The 22,054-nt window shown below is 39.2% G+C and overlaps 1 protein-coding gene across 5 annotated transcripts in view; it reads left to right on the top strand.

Annotated features, from left to right (window-relative positions):
• The window catches only part of POLA1 (DNA polymerase alpha 1, catalytic subunit), a 281,095-nt gene that overhangs the window by 157,293 nt on the left and 101,748 nt on the right, over nucleotides 1-22,054 (top strand). For all 5 annotated transcript variants that reach the window (XR_004318259.1, XM_032475944.1, XM_032475943.1 and 2 more), the window contains one exon: nucleotides 14,871-14,987. Coding sequence is in view for 4 of the 5 variants with exons in the window: in XM_032475944.1 (XP_032331835.1) it covers nucleotides 14,871-14,987 (117 nt within the window). In the remaining variant the exon portion in view is untranslated. The remainder of the gene's footprint in view (nucleotides 1-14,870; nucleotides 14,988-22,054) is intronic.

The following is a 22,054-nucleotide window of genomic DNA, read 5'->3' as shown; positions in this document are numbered from 1 at the left end:
TGCACGAAAACAACATGAAATCCTGACTTAATATTGGTGGAGTCATGAGATTTAGTTAAGAGGAAATACTATCAAGTGACAGGAACAAGTCTGTATTTTCCTAACCTCCACTATGGATAAGTCATGAAGGCTTATGGGGAACCTCATGTTTGTTTTTTCAAAATTATGTCACAGAATTAGAGGAGTGCTGTGTTAGAACAGAGTACCCTTCTTTATGACAGAAGAGACTGAGACCCCCAAAGTTGAGATCTCTCTAAGTTCACTAATTTTTTCCTTAGAGACAGAGACAGGAGAAGTGATTGGATAAGAGGAGTGTGTTAGGGAAGGGAGCTTTTAAGAGGATTAATTCCTCAAATATAAAAGGAACCATTTTAGTATTTAGTCAGTATTTAATATGTTTAAATTAAATTCAGCCTCAAACTTGATTTTAGGCCTTGTGAGCCAAAGGTCTATAGTGATTTTAATGCAATTACTTTTTTTCCAGTTGCAGAAATCCTTTGATGGCTTAGTTCTTGGGTCCACAGCCCTAGGTTCCTGGGAAATCTAATAACTAGAGGCAGCCCAATGAAAATGTTGATAACTACCAAGTTTTGAAAAGTATTAGGTATTGTAATTAGACAGGACAAAGAAATAGTATATAAAAATTGGAGGGAGGAGAGGAAAATTATCATTTACAGATCCACGTAAACCCAGAAAACCCAATGAACTCAACCAGAAAACGAACACAGACAAAAAGAATTTAATAAAGTTACTAGTTATAAAATAAATATTAAAAATGAATAACTTTGGTCTAAAACAACAATCAGAAAATATAATGAAAGAACTAAATACCATTTACACTGATGACTAAGAGGATTCAATACCTAGGAATAAGCTTAACAGGAAATACGCTGGAGATATAGATATCTATATCTCCAGCGTATTTATCTATATATATAAAGTGAACTTTAAAATGCTACTGAAGGTCTTAAAAGAAGACTTGAGGCAAAGTATATCCTACTCTAAGACTGTTAACATTTTAGCATTGTTCTCTTCTAAGTTTATCTGTAAATTTAAAGCTTCCTCAATTTTTAAAAAAAATCACAGGAGAATTCCCACAAAGAAGGTGACCTACCAGTTATTAAAATACCTAGGAGTTTGGGATAGTAAAAATTATTTTGGTGCTCTCCTGATTTTAATAGAGCCCATATAGAAAGTCTAGAAATAGACCTAAAAGTTGCATTTAGTATTACACAATGGGGTAGTTCATATCACTAGGGAATAGTCATCTAGAAAAAATAATACAGTTGAATTTCGTCCTTGCTCCCTACACTAAAATAATTTCCAGACAAAACTTAAACTTAGTGAAACTATAAAAGTAATAGATATTTTTAATAATCTTAGAGTTAGGAAGACTTTTTGAAACAACACAAAATTCAGACTCCACAAGGGGAAAATATCAATAAATTAGACTACAAATAAAAAATAAAAATTTCTGTAGGGCAAATATCACACACACACACACACACCCACCCACCCACTCCATAAATTCAAAAGAGAAATGATGAATGAGGGGAAATATTTGCAGCCCATATAACAAATAAAGGACGAGTTTCCTTTACATATGAAGCACTGTTTCAAATCAAGGAGGAAAAGACCAATAACCTAGTTGAAAGAAGAATTGGTAAAGGACAGAAATGGGCCATTCATAGAGGAAGGAATGCAAATGGCTTCTGAACATAGGTAGAGATGTTCAAGCTCACTCTTAAGTTCAGAAGTCCAAATGAACCACTTTTCACCTAAGAGAATGACAGAGATCCAAAAATTAGATGGTAGGTCGCATAGGCGAGGGTGTAGGGAAAGGAGTACTCACATACACTGACGGTGGGTGTGGAAATGGATACGCCCTCTTTGAACTGCAATTTGGTGACATCTGTGACATTTTAAAATGTATACCTTTTGACTCAGCAATCCCAGTTTGAGGATCTCTCCTTACAGATGTATGTGCAGATATTGTCAAAGGTACTGTACAAGGATAGTCCTTGCAGCATTATTATGTGTAATATTATGAGACTGAAAACAGCCTAATTGTTGATCAGAAGAGGATTCATTGAATTTTTACAATTGTACAGGAGAATTCTGTGCCGCCATTGAAAAGAACATTACAGGTCTATATGTTCTCATAGTGTATAATTTCCTCTACTTTGAAGCAGAAAAAAAAAGCAAGATTTAGAATGGTGTATATGATACATTTCTTGTATTTTTAAAAATAAGGGATCACTATTTGAAGGATACTAATAAATTTTACTTAAGCCATTATATTCAAAATACTATTTCAGTCTATAATGAATATTTAAATTATTAGTCAGATATTTTCTATTGCCTTTTTTAGACTAGGTCTTTGAAATTCACTGCATATTTTACACTTAAAGCACATCTCAGCTTGGGCTAGGCAGATTTCAAGTGCACAAGGCCCACGTGCGGCTGCTGACCCATGTGTTAAGCAGAGTAGGTACAGAGAGCAGAGTGCTGGGCTGCAAGTTCACAGACCCACGTGGCCCTACAGCTTGTTGCTGTGGCAGCGTGTAAGGAATTTACTTTTTCCTGGGCCTCTTTTTCTTCAGATAAAATGTGCGGAATTAGGCCAGAGCTCTAAAGTTCCTTCCAACTTTAAAATTTAGGGTTCCAATATATTATTTTATATTACTTGTCAAAGTCAAAAATAGAATTGTGTTTGCTTTCAGAGACACTAGTTTCACCAGCATTCCTAAAATTCTGTGTTCCTAAATGAAGCACACTTCATATTGTAGGGACTGTATTGTTAGTGATAGAGTAAGGTTCTGTGTTGGTTGGTTTGTTTAAAGGAAGAACGTTAACTAAGCTACATACAAGTTATAAACCAGGTAGGAACTGGTCAGTTCTTTTAATACAATTAAGTCAAGTTTGAGGCTTTGCCAATTCTAATGGCGCATGGTGAACCTGGAAAGAGTAAGAGAGAATCACATCAATAGTATCTAAAGAAAGAGTAAATGTTGAAGGAGAGTCAAGAGACAAGTTTTTTTAGTACAATTCAATTTATAAAGTGAATTCGTCAGAAGATGATAACCAGTAGTTCTCTTTGAACAAGAGAGAATGAGACTCACAGGGACAGTGGATCTCAACTGTAGCCACACGTTGGCTTCACTTGGGGAACTTTTAAGCATCTCGATGCCTATTCTGTACCTCAGACTGGTGGTTCTCGAAGTGTCGTCCCCAGACCAGGAGCAGCAGTAAGTCATATCACCTCGGAGCTTGTTAGAGATGCATGTTCTCAGGCCCCACTCCAAGACCGGCTGAATCAGAAGCCCTGAGGTGGTGCTCAGCAGTCTGTGTTGTAACGTTCCCCTAGTGATTCCACTGTGCAGCCAGAGTTGAGAATTCTAGAGCAAGAGGGATGCAGGGTGGGGCCAGTTTTCATCCTGTCTCTGCCATGGGGATGGAGTTGGATACGGAATGCAATCCACCTGCTAGGTATTTGCCATTCCTGATTTTGGAATTTGGGTAATCTTTTTGGCATCACAGAGGCTTGGATGTTGCAATTCACAGATAGATGTCCAGAAGTGTCCTGTCCAGTTGAGGGGGAAATAAAAGAGAGAGAAGAAGAAAAAGAAGAGAAAAGGGGGAAAAAAAAAACCAACCCTGGAACCACAAAGCCGCAGAACCACAGAAACTGCGAAAGGTTGGGGCAGGAGGGAAGCACGTATACTGAGTAAAATGTTCTAAGTGAAGAAATTCCTGATAGCTTATAAAGTATTTCATTTATATATAAGGGTTTCTTAAAGAAGTTCAAGTGTCAAGGGGATTTTAGGCCCACTTTGTGATCTAGCACTGGGTCTGATCAAAATATACTGAAGGGTTGTTGAGCCCTTTATCATTGGGCATTAAGGGATACATTTCCTCTTAACACTTGGGCTTTAGATATGAATGCACTTAATACAGGCATGGTAAATTTGGAATGAACTAAGCCAGAAAATAAAATATATTTTCCAAATATAAAGAGGTTGTCACTGACTGAGAAAGAGTTAACATCAAAGTCTGATTTCTTCTCGGGAGAAATCACAGTATCTGTAATTTCGGAGGCATATTCTGAAGAGTGTTATATTGTGATTTCTCTAAGCTGAATCTTGGACATCTGTCTAGGAGTTTTCAGCCCTGACGAAATAAGAATGGACCTATTATAGTATCAGGTTCATTTGATTTTTCAAAAGTTAGCGGGACTGTATATGCAGATCATTTGAGAGACTGCTTTTGCTCTGGGCTGTGTTGAGAGTGCGTCTGGTGCTTCTTCTTTTTCGAGATCTCGGCAGGATAACTTCTGCAAGCCCTTTCTGTGTATTTTTCTTTTCTCATCCCCAAACGTTACATTTTTACATGGAAGAGTCAATTTTGGTAATTTCCCTAAAGCTAGGCAATATAACAGAATTTGTGCCTCTTAAAAAAACTGCTCCTTTACCATAAAGTAGAACCTGCCTTTCATACCTAAGTAAAACAATTCTGATATAACTTTCCTCATCATCACATTTATTTCAGAAAAGATGATAATACTATTTTTAAGACCATGTTTATGAAAAATACGATTTTGATTTTTCTATTAATTTCTGAATACTAAGTTTATATTTTTAGATTGTTCTGTGAATGGGGCTCTCTGAGTACAAAGTGGTTTTCAGCACGTTGGTGATATTGTTCAACGTCTTCCACAAATAGCAAACACATGCATTTCAACAGCTTTTTGGAAAGAACCACAGTTAATCATTTCTTTACAGGAAAAATGTATGGTTTTTAAAATTATCATCATTTTCTCATCTTACATTCTGGCATTCAAATTATGAAACTTCATCTCGGCGTGTAGACTTACCTTGTATTGCCAAGAGGAAAGAAGTGGCTTTTCTGCAGAGCTAAATAGTTTTTACTTTATTGTCTGCTACGAAACAGCTGCTGATACCAGAAAAATGCCGTCTCATCATTGGGCCTGGGGTGTCCAAAAGAGGCAGAAAAAAAAAAAATGACTGTAGCTCCCTGTCTGCCCTGGCACTCTCCTCCTTTCTCTCCGTTTTCATTGCCGTGAAGAGCAGGAGAACAATATTCTGCAATTAAGGATTCCATTAAGTTGAAGAAAAGAGCAAATGGGGGATGTTTGTTCTCCAAGCTGAAAAAATTTGTCTGGGGTTGGGGGGATACTAGTAGTGGTATAGAGAGAGGTGGGTGGAGAGACGAAGTCAGGGCTGTTTGTTGAATATACTGTTAAGGACTGTTACCATCCTAATTAATCAAGTTAGAAATTACAGCTGTAGTCGGTTTCCCCCCAATTCTTGTTATCAATTTTCTTCTCTTTTGAGACAAAGCAAATATAAATTTTGTGTTCATTTGTCATTCGTTCTTTGACTTCAGCATCTCTGAAAATAACAATGTAGCACAAAAGCCCAGTATTTACCTAGTTGTAATGTGGGTTGCCATGGTGTTTTGCAAATTATTGCAATTATGTTCACCATGCGAGTCGCCCTTGGTAACTGGCGAAAAAACTGATAATCCTGTTTTGAACAAAAGGTCAAATTGCTGAATAGAAAGTCTTGATTAACTAAAAGATGTACAAAGTGGAATTATTTCCTACCATTCAGAAATAGTTCTTGATCGGGTTTGGGGGAGGGGGTGAGTAAGTACATCTGATTACTGAAGTACAAAGCATTGAAAGGATGTTGTCTTGAGCCTTTCATGTAGTCTTAATGGTGGCTTTTTTGTCAAATTTACCCATTTGCGGCATTGAAAGAGGCAGCTGCATTTAAGCTGGAGAGACGGTGCTTTTTCAAGAGTTCAGTGCATGGAAAGTTCTCAGCAGTATCTGCAGTTTACTAGTAGCCCCTGGTCTATTAAAACTGATGTGCCACATTTGAGCCCATTGCTCTCAGTACTTGTGAACCCCTCTGGCTGATGATCTAATAAAGTGCTCTTACTGGACAATCTCTGATCAGCTACTTAAAAAGGAGCTTGAGGGAGGAGGCGGGCGGGAGTAGCCTCACAGGCAGTCAGACTTGGTGTAGAGGCCAGGAGAGGGTTGTGAGGGGCCGAGCCGAAAGGTCCGTCACGATGGTAATCTTTGCTGAGGTATTTGCCATGGGGATGTGGGTTTTGTGCCCCAAATCCCTCTAAGCTGTGACCGCAGTATTTTTTTTCCCCTGGAGGAAAAATCTTAACTTTATTCCAGGTTGAATAAGAAAAGACTAGAAATGTCGTTTTGAAATTGGAAAATCCACTTTTGTGGATTTGCTTCTCAAAGGGTAGATAGTCATAAAATACATGATCCAACATTTATGTAAAACCCAAAGTTTCCCAGGTTACAGCCAAGGGTCAGATGGATTTCATCTCTTCTGAATCCGGCAGAGCATCTGGGGGAGAATTTCGGGGGGGGGGGCTTCCTCTTCTTTTTTTTTAATGGCCACCTGAAAAATCAGTTCTCAAAACTTTTGAGTGTGTGAAAGTGGCATGAAAGCAAAGCAAACCTTAACAAGTTTGTGGGTTTACATTCTGCATCACCTAGCAACCCCCTGGCTCAGCCAGATCTCTTGTCTACCCTTAGTTCTGTTTACAGACTATTCAGATGGCCCTTCGAAACCATGGAAGATATTCAGTTTCATTAGTACCATTCTCAAGGAGAAAATAATTAAAGTTAAATGAACAAACATTGCCGGATGATGGTTTGAAGTCCATTCTGATTTTAAGATGCCCTTTGAGGCAACTGCATACATAGTTCAGTCTTAACATTTGTTGTTCAGTACCCAAAGGCGTATCACATTGAACCGTGCCAATAAATACTAGCCTCCAAACAAACAAACAATAAAAATTACTTTTAGCTAGGCTTGAGCAAAGAAAAGAAATTCTGCTAGTAATAAGTTCCTAGGCGTGCCCTCCTGATTGAAATTTTTTTTTGATTCCCACCCTGGACATCTGAGCTGATCCATGTGTACACCAAATAAAGATGGGGGAGGGGCCTGGGGAACAAAGCACCTCTCTCCAAAACTGATTTATTACCTACCTTCAGAGCTCCACCATCATAAAGAAAAGTATTCCAATCATATTCCATGGAAGGCTGTGTGCATTTTAGGGAGTGGTTTAATTTCATAAATGAGTCGAACACTACTAATACATGCCCTGTCACTTTCTTCTTTTAAACTGCTTCTGTGCTTAGATTGAACTATTTTTGAAATTTCTGATAGGAAAAAATTTTTTTTCAAAGAAAATATCTTTTATGTGCCTTTTTTTCCATAAGCACATTCCCTGAAAGTTCATCTTGGAAACAACCAAACACATGATATATAGCTCAAAATATTTTCAAATGTGTCAGTGATTCAGTTATATTGAACACTCTTAGCAAAACTGTCTCTTTACTCATTAATAGCAGTTTTCTGATTATAAAAACAATATACACTTACTGTAGAAAATTTAGACAATACAGAAACAGAAGAAACTACCTAAAGATAACCAGTGATGGCATTTTAGAGTATTTCCTTCCAGTCTTTTTTTTTCTGTGTACATATTTGTGAAACTAAGCCTTGGGTTAACTTTCAAGGTTTATTGGTTAGTGTGTATACTTACCTAAGCTAATGTTTTTTTCAAGAGTGAGGACTTCAGAGGCAGGAGCCTCGGTGGAAGTAATGAACAATTTTTCTTAGAGGCTTCGTCACTAAAATATTAATGTCAGCATCAGAGTAGCCATTTTACTATCTCATTCCATTTGATTCTTTCTTTTTTCCTTGTTGAAATGACTGTCTACCTTAACTGACACATCCGTTTATAACCACTCATGTTGGAAAGCTGGACATTCATCATGGTTGGAATATTACATCCCCAGGTCACTTGTAGCTTCACATAGGGAAAAAAGAGTCTTTTATGAAAAGATTTGTAGTACAATAGGGATTAATGGAATGTGGAGAGGAAAATGCTTTCAATTTCTCATACAAGGTGAAAGCAGGGCTGCTTGGAAATCTTATGTTCTTACTATTTGTGTTTTGTTAGAGCTCTAACATCCCCAGTACATGGCTGGGTTGCATGAGCTCTTTGTGCTTTGTTGACAGTTGACAGACAAAGCAAAATTATTCCTGAAGCAAGGTACTGTGTACTTAGTTGTGACCTATTATCGCCTAAGAATGTAGCTTGCTTTTGAGTTGGATGAATAGGGAGAGTATTTTAGAGAATAGGCTTGAATATACTAAGAGAGGCTTTAGCTGCCCATACAGAAAGATACATGTCCTCCGTTGAACTTTTTCCCCCAAAATGTAATTTTCCATATAAAGTCATTTTAAGTATATTTTCCCTGTTGCTTCAGGGAGACGATTTTAACTGTTCTAGTATTGTCCTACAGTGGTAAAATAAAATTGCTGGTAATTGTTGGCTTTCTCTGCTCACAGTATAGCTGGAGAAGGCGGCTTGCGTGGGTCTCTTTAATGTACCTCAGGTACATCTTGTGATGCTCAACCTCTGATTGCAAATTAAAATAACAAGGCTATGGTATTGGATTCGATGTGAGGCAAAGCAGAACAACTTGCTAATTTATCTTGTAATATACAATCGCTGAGGTTGGAATTTGTCCACTGTAGTGCTGTTCTCTGTGTTTAAATGAGGACCGCTGTTTGCATCTAACCTATCATAACAGTTTGGGAGTGCTCCATTATCCTTTCAGCAAACTGATGGCAGAGTCTGGTCCTCGCACAAATGATGAGATCAATAAGTTTCAAACAACTTGGATGAAATGACATGTGACTGTTCATTTAAAGAGATGTCTTACTTTAAAAATCAATTTTAATAATACTAAAAATTCTTACATTGACCGATGAGGCACTTGCCACTTCTGTTTTGTTTGATAATTTTGTTATAAATATTTTTGAATTAACTTTGTTGAATAGTTAATATATGTCTTTTTCCTCATTTGCTCTTTTGTCTCATACCCTGGCCCCTCTCTGAGACTTAATAATCATTCTTTGACAGGCCAGCATGCTGCAGTGTAGAAGATTTAACTTTAAATGCAAAATTATGTTCCTGTTAAAACTTCCCCTGGAGATCTTAGGAAAATTTTCTCCCAGTGTTGGGTGCAAATGTGGGTCAGAAAGCAATTTTTTTTTATGATATTTCTGGAAATCCCAAATCACAACATGTCATTCTTCAAAAGCAGCTGTGGGCCCATACTGTGCACGGTCTATAAGAAGACCCATTTTACACTGGGGATAATTCTGTGACAGAAAACTGTGCCTGCAAGGGAACCTCAGAACATTTATAAATGGTTTTGGGTGAAAAAAGTTTCTGATGTTCTCAAAGTGCATATAGTTTGGGGAGAGGAGCAGCTAATGGCCATTATGGAAAAACAGTAATGGTATGATGAACTCTGTGAGACCACGCATGCTGGCAGACCTTGCCCTGTGGCCCTGTCGCCATACTTCTTTTTTTGTTAGGTTTTTTTGTTTTTTGTTTTTTGGTTTTTTTTTTTTGGTTGTCGCCTCACTTCTGGAGAGCCATTACAGTTTGAATGAAATCGTACGTCACTGCGCTACTGTGTCATTGTCCCTTGAAAGTCTCTGTGCATCACAAAATAAAGCACTTCCCTCACTGTCTGTTCTGCCACCTATAACTTCAAATCCGTTACAGTTTTATCAGGAAAAACATGGAGATTTCACTTCTGTTGACTGCATAGTTGTATTCTTGTACATCAAGTTGGGAAGCAGCTCCACCTGATCTTACCAGCTACCCATCCTCCTAGTTGTCCATTTTGGGATAACACCAAGTGGAAACTGACCAGGCTCTTTCCTGGTTAGAAGAGTGCATCTTATTAGCTGTAGTCCAGCACTGATGTTCCCGGTACTGGAGGCATATGGAGGATAATAACAATATTTGACATTTACTGAACATTTGTGCAGCCTTTCTTATTCGATCCTCTGAACAACTCTTAATAGGGTCAACATTATTACCTCCTGTTTTATAGACAAGGAAACTGAGGCTCAGAGAGAGGTTTGGTAACTTTATACAGAATTACCTATTAATAAATGGGAGAGGAGAGACCTCACTCAGCTGCAGCTTTTCATAACCTCGATTTTGTATTCTTTGAGTATGAACCTTTGTGATACAGCCTGGCAAGGGCGGGGGGGGGGCACTACCAAAATTGGGCCATTCCCTGAGGGCCAGACCATCTACTCAGAGAGGTAAAAATAAGGTGATCCAGGGACAGTGCTAAGCAGAGTGTGCTCCATGGCAGCCGGGCTAGAGGGAGAAGTCCCTGTGGGTTGGGAAAATGTCACAGGAGAGGAATGGAAGTGATGGGCACTTGAGGCATGGGTTCTGTAGCATGAGCAGAGATAAGAAGGTGGCCATAGGCAAAACATGAGGTTGGTGAGAACACCAATCTGATGGGGCGAAGAGTTTGAGTACGAAAATGATGAGAAAGGAAGAATGAGCCCAAAGTGGCATTCTTAATCCTCTATGGAGGGAATTCCATTGTGGGATGGGAGTGGAGCAGCCTAGGGAAGCTACACTTGGCAAGTCTTTGCATGGGATCCAGGAGAGAATTGAGTTGGGGAAACCAGGCAGGAACTACTGCTGGAGATCAGCTTTGAGTCTGCTTGGATGAGATTAGTGAGGATGGGACTGTAAGGCCAGTGGACAGACTTGGTGACTGGAAATGGGAGAAGGACCAACCATCTATTTGATTCTAGAGTATGAAAGCTAAAGTGATTTTTTTTTCTCCTGTGAATTGTACACCCTTTCCTTATTATTTTCCATAAATTTGCTCCTGTGCATTTTTATTTTATTGCTTCTATTCATGTATTTCTTCAAAAGATGTTATTGAATGCCTCCTATGTACCGCATCTCTGGGTCTGGATGATTTCTGTGTGTGTGTCCTTCTAAAAATACAGATGTACACAAATGAATAGCAGTTTGTGTTGAAGGTACAACTACCATGAACGCCTCAGTTACAAGTGGAAATCTATCCCTTTTTTGCATGTGCAGACAGAAAGCATTTTAGTTGAGGCCTCAGAAATATAATTTAGCAAGCAGAACCAATCAGGATCTGACACAATTTCATACACAATGATTTCAAGGAATTAGTGATGCTGAGACTATAAAGCAACAGGTGGTAGAGCTTAGCATGACTTGGTAAAGGTTTGTTTTGCTATTGAACAGGCCGCCTTCACCTCTTTTGAACCCTCTACTTAGAAATGTGGTTCAGGTAGCCATCTGAAAACTTAACGGCCTTATTCCTCTTGCTTATGACAATTTGGCATTGACATGTGGCATTGCAAAATAAAATGACAAATTTGGATGGCAGACATCCTTAGAGCAGTTCTGGGGTTTTTTATTAAAACCCAAACCTTTTAGTAGGTTGGATTTCCAAAGAACTACACTTTATTAAGTTTTTTTCCTTCCATTGACTTGACACTGTAGCTTTGGGTTGTATTATTTCCCGACATGGGATGAAAATAAGCTTAGTTTTGTCCTTGTGAGTGATAATTCAAAGAAATTTTATACAGTGTTAGTGTTTTCATTTGCTTTGTTTTTATCTCCCATGGGAGGCAGAATTCACTATGAGATCTGGTAATGTAAGATTTGCACCATCATGGACTATTTTCAAAGACCTGGCGTATTTATTTTTAACAGCACAAATGTTCCTGGAAAGGTATATTTAGCACAGTCAGTCAGTCAGCTGGGGGAACAAAGAGTTAACCAAATGTACTTGGCAAAACTGAATGGAAGCAAAGGATATATGGAATATGATTAGGGCCCATTTCCCCCATAGAAGAGTTGTTTAAAATATGCCATGACCAAAAGCTTAATTATCAAAATAAAACAAGAGGCATAAAGAGTTACAGGCTTCTCATATTTTTTTTCAGTCCCAGTTCCCTTCACACAGTTATCAGCGTGTTTAATTTCCATACATAATAGCACTAGTTATTGTTGTCATTTGTAAAGGGAGATTAACAGATAGTAAGTACAAACAAACCCAAATAAGTACTGAATAGAGAGGTGACAAAGGAGAAAAGATCTCTTTAATGTTAATTATAACTGGTAGGAAGTCTAGACAAATTATATTATCTGTTTTCTATATGATTTGAAGGGACATTTAGTTAGTAGCTCTGTCAGAGATAGAGTTGGGTGTTTGTTTTAGAAACAGGTGAGGTGACAATTTAGCATCTCCCTGGTTGGCAGCTCACCTGGTGAGTCATAAAGTTGTGGTAAATTGATGGAATCGAGTTTCAAAAACATCTGAGAATTTTTGAACATTATATTTTTAAAAATTAAAAAATAATTTCAACTTCCAGGTTGTATTCTGGTACTTAATTTATTGTCTCAAAACATGGTAACTGATCTATCTGCTTGCTTTTTAAAACATTTTGTTTAGAATTGAATGAGTTATAGCTGTGGTTGTGAATGCTCAGTGATAGATATTCCCAAGGATGTAAAGCCTCAGGTAGCAAATACAGTGTAACAAACCCAAATGAGTGATGGAGTGGTCCAGTCCCATGTTTTTCATACACAGGTTCCTTGAATTGTGTTTCCTTTATTAATATGCCTAAATGGGTACTTCCAGAAACCACGAGTCTCACCTTGAGTTTTACAGGCTACATTTAAAATGTCATACCTGCTGCTGCTGCTGCTGTCAGCCCCACTGTCCCGCTGTCTCCTCTGTGCCTAGAACAGGCTCAACCAAAGTATCTTGTTTCTTTACTTCTGAGAGGCCATCATTGGTGAGCTGTACTCTGGACTTAACAGTTTTTTGGAGGAAACATAAATACATCATTAAATATACATGTCAATTGTCAATGCATCTGAGTTTCAGAAATATTAAAAGGTGAATAAAAATGTGTCCTCAAATCAAGGAAAGGTGGTAATAGGCCTTAGGAATTGGAACGGTTGCCTGTGACTCAGAACCACTGATTCTCTTTTCTGATTCAGGGTCTTTTGCAGTGGCAGCAGTTAGACGTCTCAGCTAGGTAGAAGACACACGACCCATCCCTTCTCTGTGCTGTTTGGCATTTAAGAGTTGGTACCACACAACTTGATTCTTAAAGTGAAGTCGATGATGAACAGCTTTTAGTCTTTGTGTTTGTGAACTTCGGTTTCCTACTTAGATTGTAATTTCCTGAAATTCGGTACTGGGGATGCTTTGCCTATTTTCCACAAAATTTAATGTAATTCTGGGCATATATTAAAGGTTTCATAAGGACTCCTGGAGACCTGCTACCTGAAAAGTTGACATTAAATATTAAAATAGGTTGTTGACTGAAGATAGGAATGAAGTTTACTGTGAATGTATTGACTAGATGAATTTTATATTCTTTAAAGGCAGCATATTTTCTTTCAGTTAAAAAGTCCTACCATGTACTTTCTCTGGGTGGGAAAGCCATAAATGGAGCTGGAAGAACTGATTCTGGGCGCTTTCCCTTGAGTTTGGTTGTAGTGACTTCCAGGAAGAGCCTCTCTGAGAGTGAGGTCCCTCAACGCAGAGGTGAGCGGCCATCCCGCCGCTTTGGTTTAACGCCACGTGGCAGCGTTAATGAGGAACAGATGAAAGCAACGTGAAGCAGCATTTGTGTATATACTGCTCTTTTCTGGGGAGAAAGACCAACAGGTGGCTCTGTCTAAAAACAGGGAGTGAGGCTCAACATGTCATTGATCCCTTTCGTCGTCACATCACACAGACTTCTCTCTGGCCTTCATTCTTTAGTACGTGTTCTGTCTGCCTAAGTTGTCTTTCCCGCCTTCTCCAGCCACCAAACCTCTCCTTACTCTTCAAGACCAGTTCAGGAGTTCTGCCTCACCAAACGCTCCAATACCTCAAGGCAGTCAGCTCCCTTCCTGCGGCTCCCCAGATGGGAACCCCATGTGACAAGGGGGCATACCTCGTTCACCTTTTCCCCGCAGCGCTTCATCCTCGTTTGCCTTAGGCATCTCATGCCTAATACATACAGCCCCAAAGCCCGCAAACCCTGGTGCCTTCGTGGGAACAGCTGAGCTTTGCTCAACCCCACGTGAAGTCTTGCCTTCCGTGTGTAACAGATTCGCTCTGTAGCAGACATAGTGCTGTTGTAAGGTAGCAGGTGTTTTGTTATCACACCTCCATGAGAAAATTCAAACAAGAGCAGCGGGGGAGAGTAACTGAAGCAGGAAAGTGAGAAGAGGGTTCTGAAGACCAGAGACATGGGCGACGGCTATTCAAAACCACTGGAAAGGAGTGGTCAGTTGAAGTTGTCCTTGAAGACATTTTTTCAGATAGTTTTATGCCCCTAGAGAGCAGGTGTAAAAGAATCTGTTTTCATTTAAAATAAAACAATTGCTTACATTTGAAAGTGTTTCTTTTATGCCAGGGATAGTTCTAGGCACTCTAAATGTATCACATTACAACAAACCTATACAGTAAGTGTTATCATCATCCCCATTTTATAGAGAAGGAGATTGATCATAGCAATTAAGTAACTAGCCAGTAGTCACTCAGCTATTGGGAAAGTCGTTCATTTCTACATGGTATACTCCTTACTTTGGTAACGGTCTTTACCAGTGAACTAAAACCCATCAGTTTACATTCTGCATTTAATCATACAAGTTTTTATTGGGAGGTTTTGATGTTTTCAAAGGGATTTCTTTTAATAAAAGGGAATAATGTCTCAGTGATTTTTTTCCTTAACTTTATGAATTTTATAACTTTTAAGTTTGGGGCATAGATCAAATTTACATGTTAGGAAAGAAGGGTAGGGAGCTGTTTCCAGATCTCTAAGGAACGTTTGAATGAAATGAGTCTATCTTGATCACGAAAGGGTTTTGATTTCTTATTTGTTGATGGTAGTGCTAGGACTGAAGTGTTCTCTTTTTATCTCCAGGGCTGGTTGATTTGTGAGGAGCCAACATGTCAAAATCGAACTCGACACCTTCCACTTCAGTTCTCCCGAAATGGACCTCTTTGTCAAGTCTGCATGAGAGCCACACTGCGGCCGGAGGTAACGGGTTGCAGAATATGCGGGAATGGGGTGGGGGTGGGGGGGGTGCCTGCCCCTTAGCTCTGGGAAGTGGGTATTTGGCATTTGCTCTATGGTGACACCCTACTACCGCACACATGTATTTAAGGAAATGATCCAGATTTCAGAGATATAAGCTTTATTTTTCACATCATGAATAGTATGTATTTATATTTAAAAGGGAAACTGACTAGTTCCCATACAGGTTACTCAGATATCTTTGGTTGCCCCTTCTTAACTCCAGAGAAGAGATACCATTCCTTTTGAAACTGCCGTTATCTTCAGACTAGATCAGAACCCCTTCTTAAGGGCCAGAAAACCTCCCAAACCTGTACCAGAAAGGGCTTATTTGATTTGTATGGAATTCCATCGTTTCTAAGTAGCTGCACAGATGAGTGGTTCTTGAGCGTTTTCTCGATCTTAGTACATACACCTGAGGGATAAGCAGACTATCACGGGTGACTCCCATCTGGGGAGCACATAGTCTGGAAACACTTTCCTGATAATGAAGATGCCTTCTCTGTGTCACTCCTTCTTTGAGCATCATGGCCCCAAGCAGCATTTCCCAAACTGTGGGGAGAGGAATGTTTGAAGATCTCCTGGGCAAAGAGGGTTTTGTCATCAAATGCCTCTAGGAATCTCTGAGCTCACCAAGGTTAAACAGGACTTATAGCAGATTGTCTCAGAACCTGTAAAATGATGATGTGCAGTCTACCTCACTGATACAGGACTGTAATGTGTCTCACTTTGCAAATTTATCTGGTCCACGGATTTGTAAGGATCTGGGTGGGAAAAGAGTGAGAATAGGGAACCTGGCATTGATTTACTTAATTTTTTAACTCACAGGCCAGTTTTATAAACCAAGTGTCGACTTCAGATCTTTTCGCTGAAAAGAGTTGATACACAGGCTAATTATATGAAAATATTTTAAAAGTCATGGTAGCTTTTTATTTTAATTTTAAGATAATATACTGTTTCACAAAATTTAGCAAATCAAGAACGACAAATGGCTTACCATCATTGTTGTGTGTTTCTGTGTTCTTTTGCATATCCATATATATGTTTATGTGGTTTCAGTCATAACGAAGATACGCTTTTGCATCATGTTTGTCTTTTGTTGAATGTCTGTGTTGCTACTGAATTTTCAGTACCAACCGTTTAAACACAGATTTAACCATTCCTCTCACTGGACATTTTAGGCTACTTTCAGTATCTCTTTACCAGAAAATTGTGATGAATTATTTTCCTGCTTAAATTCTTTTTTGTTTTTTTGAAATACTTATTATCGACAGTACATATCCCAGTGCATAAGTACAATGTGGTCATGATTCATGGTGCTGCTTTACTTTCTTAATGGGTTATCCCAACTTATGTACCAGTTTTACTACTTCCTTTGCAGCATTTGGGCATTATTATTTTTAACTAATCTGATAAATAAAAAATGTTCCTTGCCTTATTTAGTCAATCTTTGATAATTAGCAAAATAGAATGTAGATTTAAAAATAAATACAGAACGCATAAATGAGAATTAGCTGTTGTAGCGAATTCTTTTTACGTCAGTCTCATCCCAAGGCTTGCATCAGCAGGTGCAGAAAGAGAACTGAAGTATATATATTTAGTGTGACTCATCAATCTGGTTGTAGACTCCAGGGGAATCACCTTGCTTCATGAACCCATGCTGCCTCTGAGACTTTTTAAATATCTAGCTCATCAAGTCAAATTCAGTGAAAATTGAATTACTTCTTAGAAAGTCATCCAGTTGCTTAGGATTCCATTCTTGGTGAGAGAAAGTAAAAGGAAAGTGTATCGCTAGTAACCATCCGGTAAATGCTGATGGTGCTACTGGTAATGGTTTAATACATCAGGTTATCTTTTATCATTTACAATCCTTTTTGAAATGACTGAAAACCAACACAGGCATTTTGAGGTATATTTTTCTCCCTTCATTTTCTTGTCCTCAGAACGGTAGCATGTTAGGCAGGCATTTACCAAGGTTATTAGTTACTCTTGCCAGGGAGACACTTTCCTAACTTAGCTCCTTGGGCCATGTTGCTTCTCAGAATGTGATCCTCTGGCATAACTGGAAGTTCAGAGCATCCTAGTTGGTGACACTGCCTTTCGCCGTTCCTCGCAGGGACCTTGACAGTAGGACTGAGCCCACTCTTCAGCAGTCCATTTTCCGTGGCTAGCAATGAGTGGCTAGCAATCTCTTAATTCTATTTATGAGGTTCCTGGGCTTTCCTAATAGGAGGAAAAGCTGCATCTTTCCAGAGATAATTCCGAGGAAGCTCCAAAATCAGTGGTGCGATGGACAGGATCATTGTAATTACCATAGCGTTTCCCAAAGGGTCTATTTTGTAGGATTATGCTTATCTGGTTCTTAAGTTCTGGGTTGCTATGTCTCAGTTGTACATTGGTTTTACTTAATAATAATTTATTGAACACCTCCTATATCCTAGACACTGTGCTAGAGACTAGGGACATAGCAACGAACAGGACATTTCCTTATTTATAAAGTTAGTTTCGCATTACATGGACTATATAAAATTGATATCTGTGGGCAAAAATAGGTATTTGTAAATATCTGTTTGGGCAAAAGCACCAGACTTTCCTGATGCTTGACGAGTGGGGACTTTAAATACATTGTCAAGTTTGATGGTAGAGCACTTGCCTCTTACTGTGCCAGTCTCATCTTCACATAATGGATCTACTCTCATTTAGTCCTGGGTTACAGTTGGCTTGAATACTTTCCAGAATTGACTTAGGATATGAAAGCTGGCCTTTCTTCTGGCTTCTGTTGCCAGAGTTTCAAGAAAGAAAGCTGGGATGGTTTTGTTCCCAGAGTTTGAGACATGTCTCTCCTCTTGGATACCTTTTTTTTTTTTTTTTAAAAACTCACTAAAGTTTTTTTTAGGTTCTTGCCAGTTGCTGATAATGAGATATATATTCTCTGGGCATTCTCAGCTTCGTAGGAAGTGCAAATAAATAAAGGAATGAAAACCCCGATGTATGTGTAAGTTCCTAAGTAAATAGAACTCTTTTCCACACTGATGATAGAGACAAGACTTGCCCAAGTTAGAGAATAAATATTTTAACGTATCTTTATTTTAAGGATGTGGTTTTGACTTCTTAAGGTGGCCAAGTCTGTATGGCTGTGAACTGAACCCACAGGGGATTCTATATTATGTAATTCACCAAAAATGAAGTGTTAGTTTGGTTTGGTTTGGTTTTCTTTATAGAAGTCAGATTCCAAACCAAGTTAAACTTTCTCTCACTTCCATTTCTATTCTTTTTTTAAAAAATATTTTATTTATTTATTATTGTGTTATTTATTTTATTTTGGTGGTGAGGGGAAGGCAGTTAGGTTTATTTATTTTTAGAGGAAGTACTGGGGATTGAACCCAGGACCTCATGCATGCTAAGCCTGCGCTCTACCACTTGAACTATACCCTCCCTTCCATTTCCATTCTTTTTTTTTTTTTGTCTTCCATTTCCATTCTTGATGTGGAAAAGGGGAAACATCTACATGTGACACCCCCCCCACCATCCCCGAGCCCTGATAGAAATAATTTGTGAAATTGTAGTGCCCCTGGGGCAGGAGCACTGGGCTAGAACCCTTTATTCAATCGTTCAACTAAATTTCGTGAAGGTCCCTAATGGAGAAAGCAGTAAAATGGCTTCCAGTCCTACTGTGGGACATCCCTAGTGCTGCTCACATTATCCTCAGTTGTAAAATTGTTAAAGTCTTTTATAATGGAACATATGTACCATACAGGAGGACTGTGGCCTTCAAGGGAGAGAGGAAATACTAAACTCATGATCATTCTATGTTACAATTTCAAAATGGCTGTGGCCAATGAATTGTTGATTTAATAAATAGGTTAGAGATAGTGCAAACATTGCCAGGCTACATAGGACAGTGTCTTGTTTCTGTATAAGGTGAAAACATGAAAATAGTTGTGGTCTCTTAAGGCAGTAATCATAAGCTGTACAGGAAGAGAACCTTGGGACTATAACAGAAAGTCTTAAACATCTGTATCTACTCACTGGTTACCCTCCAGTAGACAGTGGGTTTTTACCATGAAGGGTCTTTTGGACTTCTCTGCTGTGATTTTCCATGTGTCTGTTTTTTCATGTAGAGTTTGCTAAATGCTACATAGAGATTCATTTACCGAGAAGCAGATACTAACCTTTCTTTTAGGAAGTATATAAAGAAGTATATAAAAATATATACTTTTTAAATATTTTTTTATTATTGAGATGAAATTCACATAATAAAACTAACCATTTCTAAGTGAATAATGCAGTGGCGCTTACTATGTTCACAATGTTGTGTGACCATCACCTCTGTCTAGTTCCAAAACATTTTCATCACCCCAGAAGAAAACCCTATACCCATTAAGCACTTACTCCCCATTCCTCCGCTTATTCTAGCCCCTGGATACCACTAATCTGCTTTCTGTCTTTATCTAGACTGGATGTTTCATATAAGAGGAATAATACAGTATGTGACATTTTGAGTCTGGCTTCTTTCACCTATCATAATGTTTCTGGGGTTCATCCATGTTGTGACCCACATCAGTACTTCATGCCTTTTTATGGCCAAATCATAGTCCCTTGAATAAATGTACCACAATGTATTTATCCACTCATGAACATTTGGGTTGCTTCTTTCAGTATGCTTTTAAAGGTTATTTTAATTAGCTAGACAGGTCTTACATTTGGCCTAAATTTGTGTCCTGTGGCGCCTTGTTGGTCCTCGTTCAGCTGAATGGTACTACACAAAGCTGGAATGATCTCTTCCTCTGTTCCTGCCTTCAGTAAGCACTTAGCACCTACTCTCTGTTCGTGAGAAGCTTTTAGATATTTGAAGGTAGCCGTCTTCCTAAGTTTTCCTCTTCTAGGCTCAGTATTCCTAGGTCTTAACCATTTCCTTAGTGCTTTGCTTTCAGAATAATGATCCTAATCCAGAGCTTTGTGTCCTGACAAAGTGAGGAGCCCAAAACTGCATGCCGCACTTGGAGAACTCTCACCAGTGCTAGTATGAAGCAGAATAAACCTGCCACTGCCAACTTTTCGAGGTGGGAAATTTCTATGCAGTCCATTTTAGGGTTGCATTACCTTTCTTGGCATCCATATTCACAGTGTTGATTCGTTTTGAGTGTTCCATGTATTCAAACACACGATCATTTCTTTGCACATACAGTTGCTAAGCCATGCCTTATCAGGTTCTCTGAGACCTGAGTGGGTTATTTTTACCTCATGTGAGACTCCATTAGTAGTGTATTAGTTTCCTAGGGCTGCTGTAATAAAGTACCACAAACTGAGTGGCTTAAAACAACAGAAATTTACTGTTTCACGGTTCTGGAAGCCAAGTAAAAGTCTGAAATCCAGGCATCGCAGGGCATTCTCCCTCTGAAACCTGTAGGGGAGAATTATGCCTTGCCTCCTCTAGCTTCTAGTAATCTTTGGCATTCTTATGCCCATAGAAACATCACTGCGGTCTCTGCTGCCCTCGTCATGGGGCCATCTTCTCCCAGTGTGTCTCTTTTCTTCTTCTTACAAGGACACCAGCCATAGTGGGTCGGGGCCCACTGTAACCCAGTATGACCTCACCTTAACTTGGTTTTCTCTGCCAAGACCTTATTTCCAAATAAGGCCACGTTCACAGGTACTGGGGATGAGGACCTCAATATATCTTTTCAGGGACAGAGTTCAATTCAAAACAGGTAAAACCTGTACTGAGCTGAAGGAAATGGAGATAAACACTGGCTTAAACAGAACAGACATTTAAGTCACTACTAAGACACATGAATTTTTTATCATGGGACAGAAATCCACATGTGGATTGTCCAGGATTGCTCTAGTGGCTCGACAGTATCGTCAGCAGTGCTGGGCTTCCACCCTCAAGGTCACAGCATGGTCCACGGTGGCTGCACAAGCTCCTTCAGGCCATCACAGGCTACAAGAGAGAGAAAAGGCTTAAGGGTCAAAAGGATGTGCTTCACAGCCAAGTCAGTTCTTCGAGCAGCCTTCCCAGAACTCCCACCCATCACTCCTTACGTTTCATGGGCCAGATTTAATCACATGGAGATAATAGCTTATTTTGTTACTTAAAAAAAAAAGTTGACTGGGTATTGGGGGCCAACCAACACTCTGTGTGGCAGGGACCTTCCAGTGAACCCTGTGAAATCTCCCCTTGCTGTGCTCAGCCCATCACTGCTCATTGTGAATATTTTGGACCCTGGTTCTGCTGTGCGCCCAGCCTTGTGGCTTCTACAGATCTGATGCTGTGATTAGCCTTCCCTCTTTTATCTTCTCCAAAATATCGATTAAAATGTTGAAGTGCTTTTATGCCCATTCCAGTGGCTAGATGCCGTCTTCCAAGTGGACACTGCTCCGTTCTAATCAACACCCTTTGTGGACGACTGTTCTACCAGTTGCTAATTATCTTTGCTTCTAGCTTATCATTCTCTGCAAGGGGTTTCTCCCAAGGGGAAAACCACCACAACATTGCTGATCACACACTGATGGTCTCATGCTTTCATAACTGTTTTGGCCCCTGGAATGAAAAGTCCTGGGGTCTATCTCCTTTCAGAACCTGGCATTCTGAACGGCATGTTGAAGAATGTGCTTGCCTTTACTCATTCTATCCCCAGAAGTCAGTTGCTTAAGGAGAGGGCTCATAATTTTTTACATTGTGGCTTTGATGGTTGGCCAGGAGAGAGCATTTAAGACTCCATGTAATGACCCAGGCCAGAGTCTTAATTAAATGGCGGCGTGATGAGATAGGGCCGTGGTAATAAATCATGGAATATGGTATTATTTGCTGATAAATATTAACTGATTAGAACTAGAGAAATGATTATTAAGATATGCACCTAAAAAAAACAAGAGGTGACCTAATATTGAAAAGTACATACAGAGTTTCTAATCACCCATACTGGAAAAATGGAAAATCTCAAAAGACACGGACCCTGCCTCTCACAGGCCTCTCTTCTAATGGAAAAGTTAAGGAAGTACAAACTCGCAACAGCAACACCTTAGTG

This window comes from Camelus ferus, chromosome X (assembly GCF_009834535.1).
Source record: "Camelus ferus isolate YT-003-E chromosome X, BCGSAC_Cfer_1.0, whole genome shotgun sequence".
Taxonomy (NCBI): domain Eukaryota; kingdom Metazoa; phylum Chordata; class Mammalia; order Artiodactyla; family Camelidae; genus Camelus; species Camelus ferus.
This window is presented reverse-complemented; position numbering and strand designations above follow the sequence as displayed.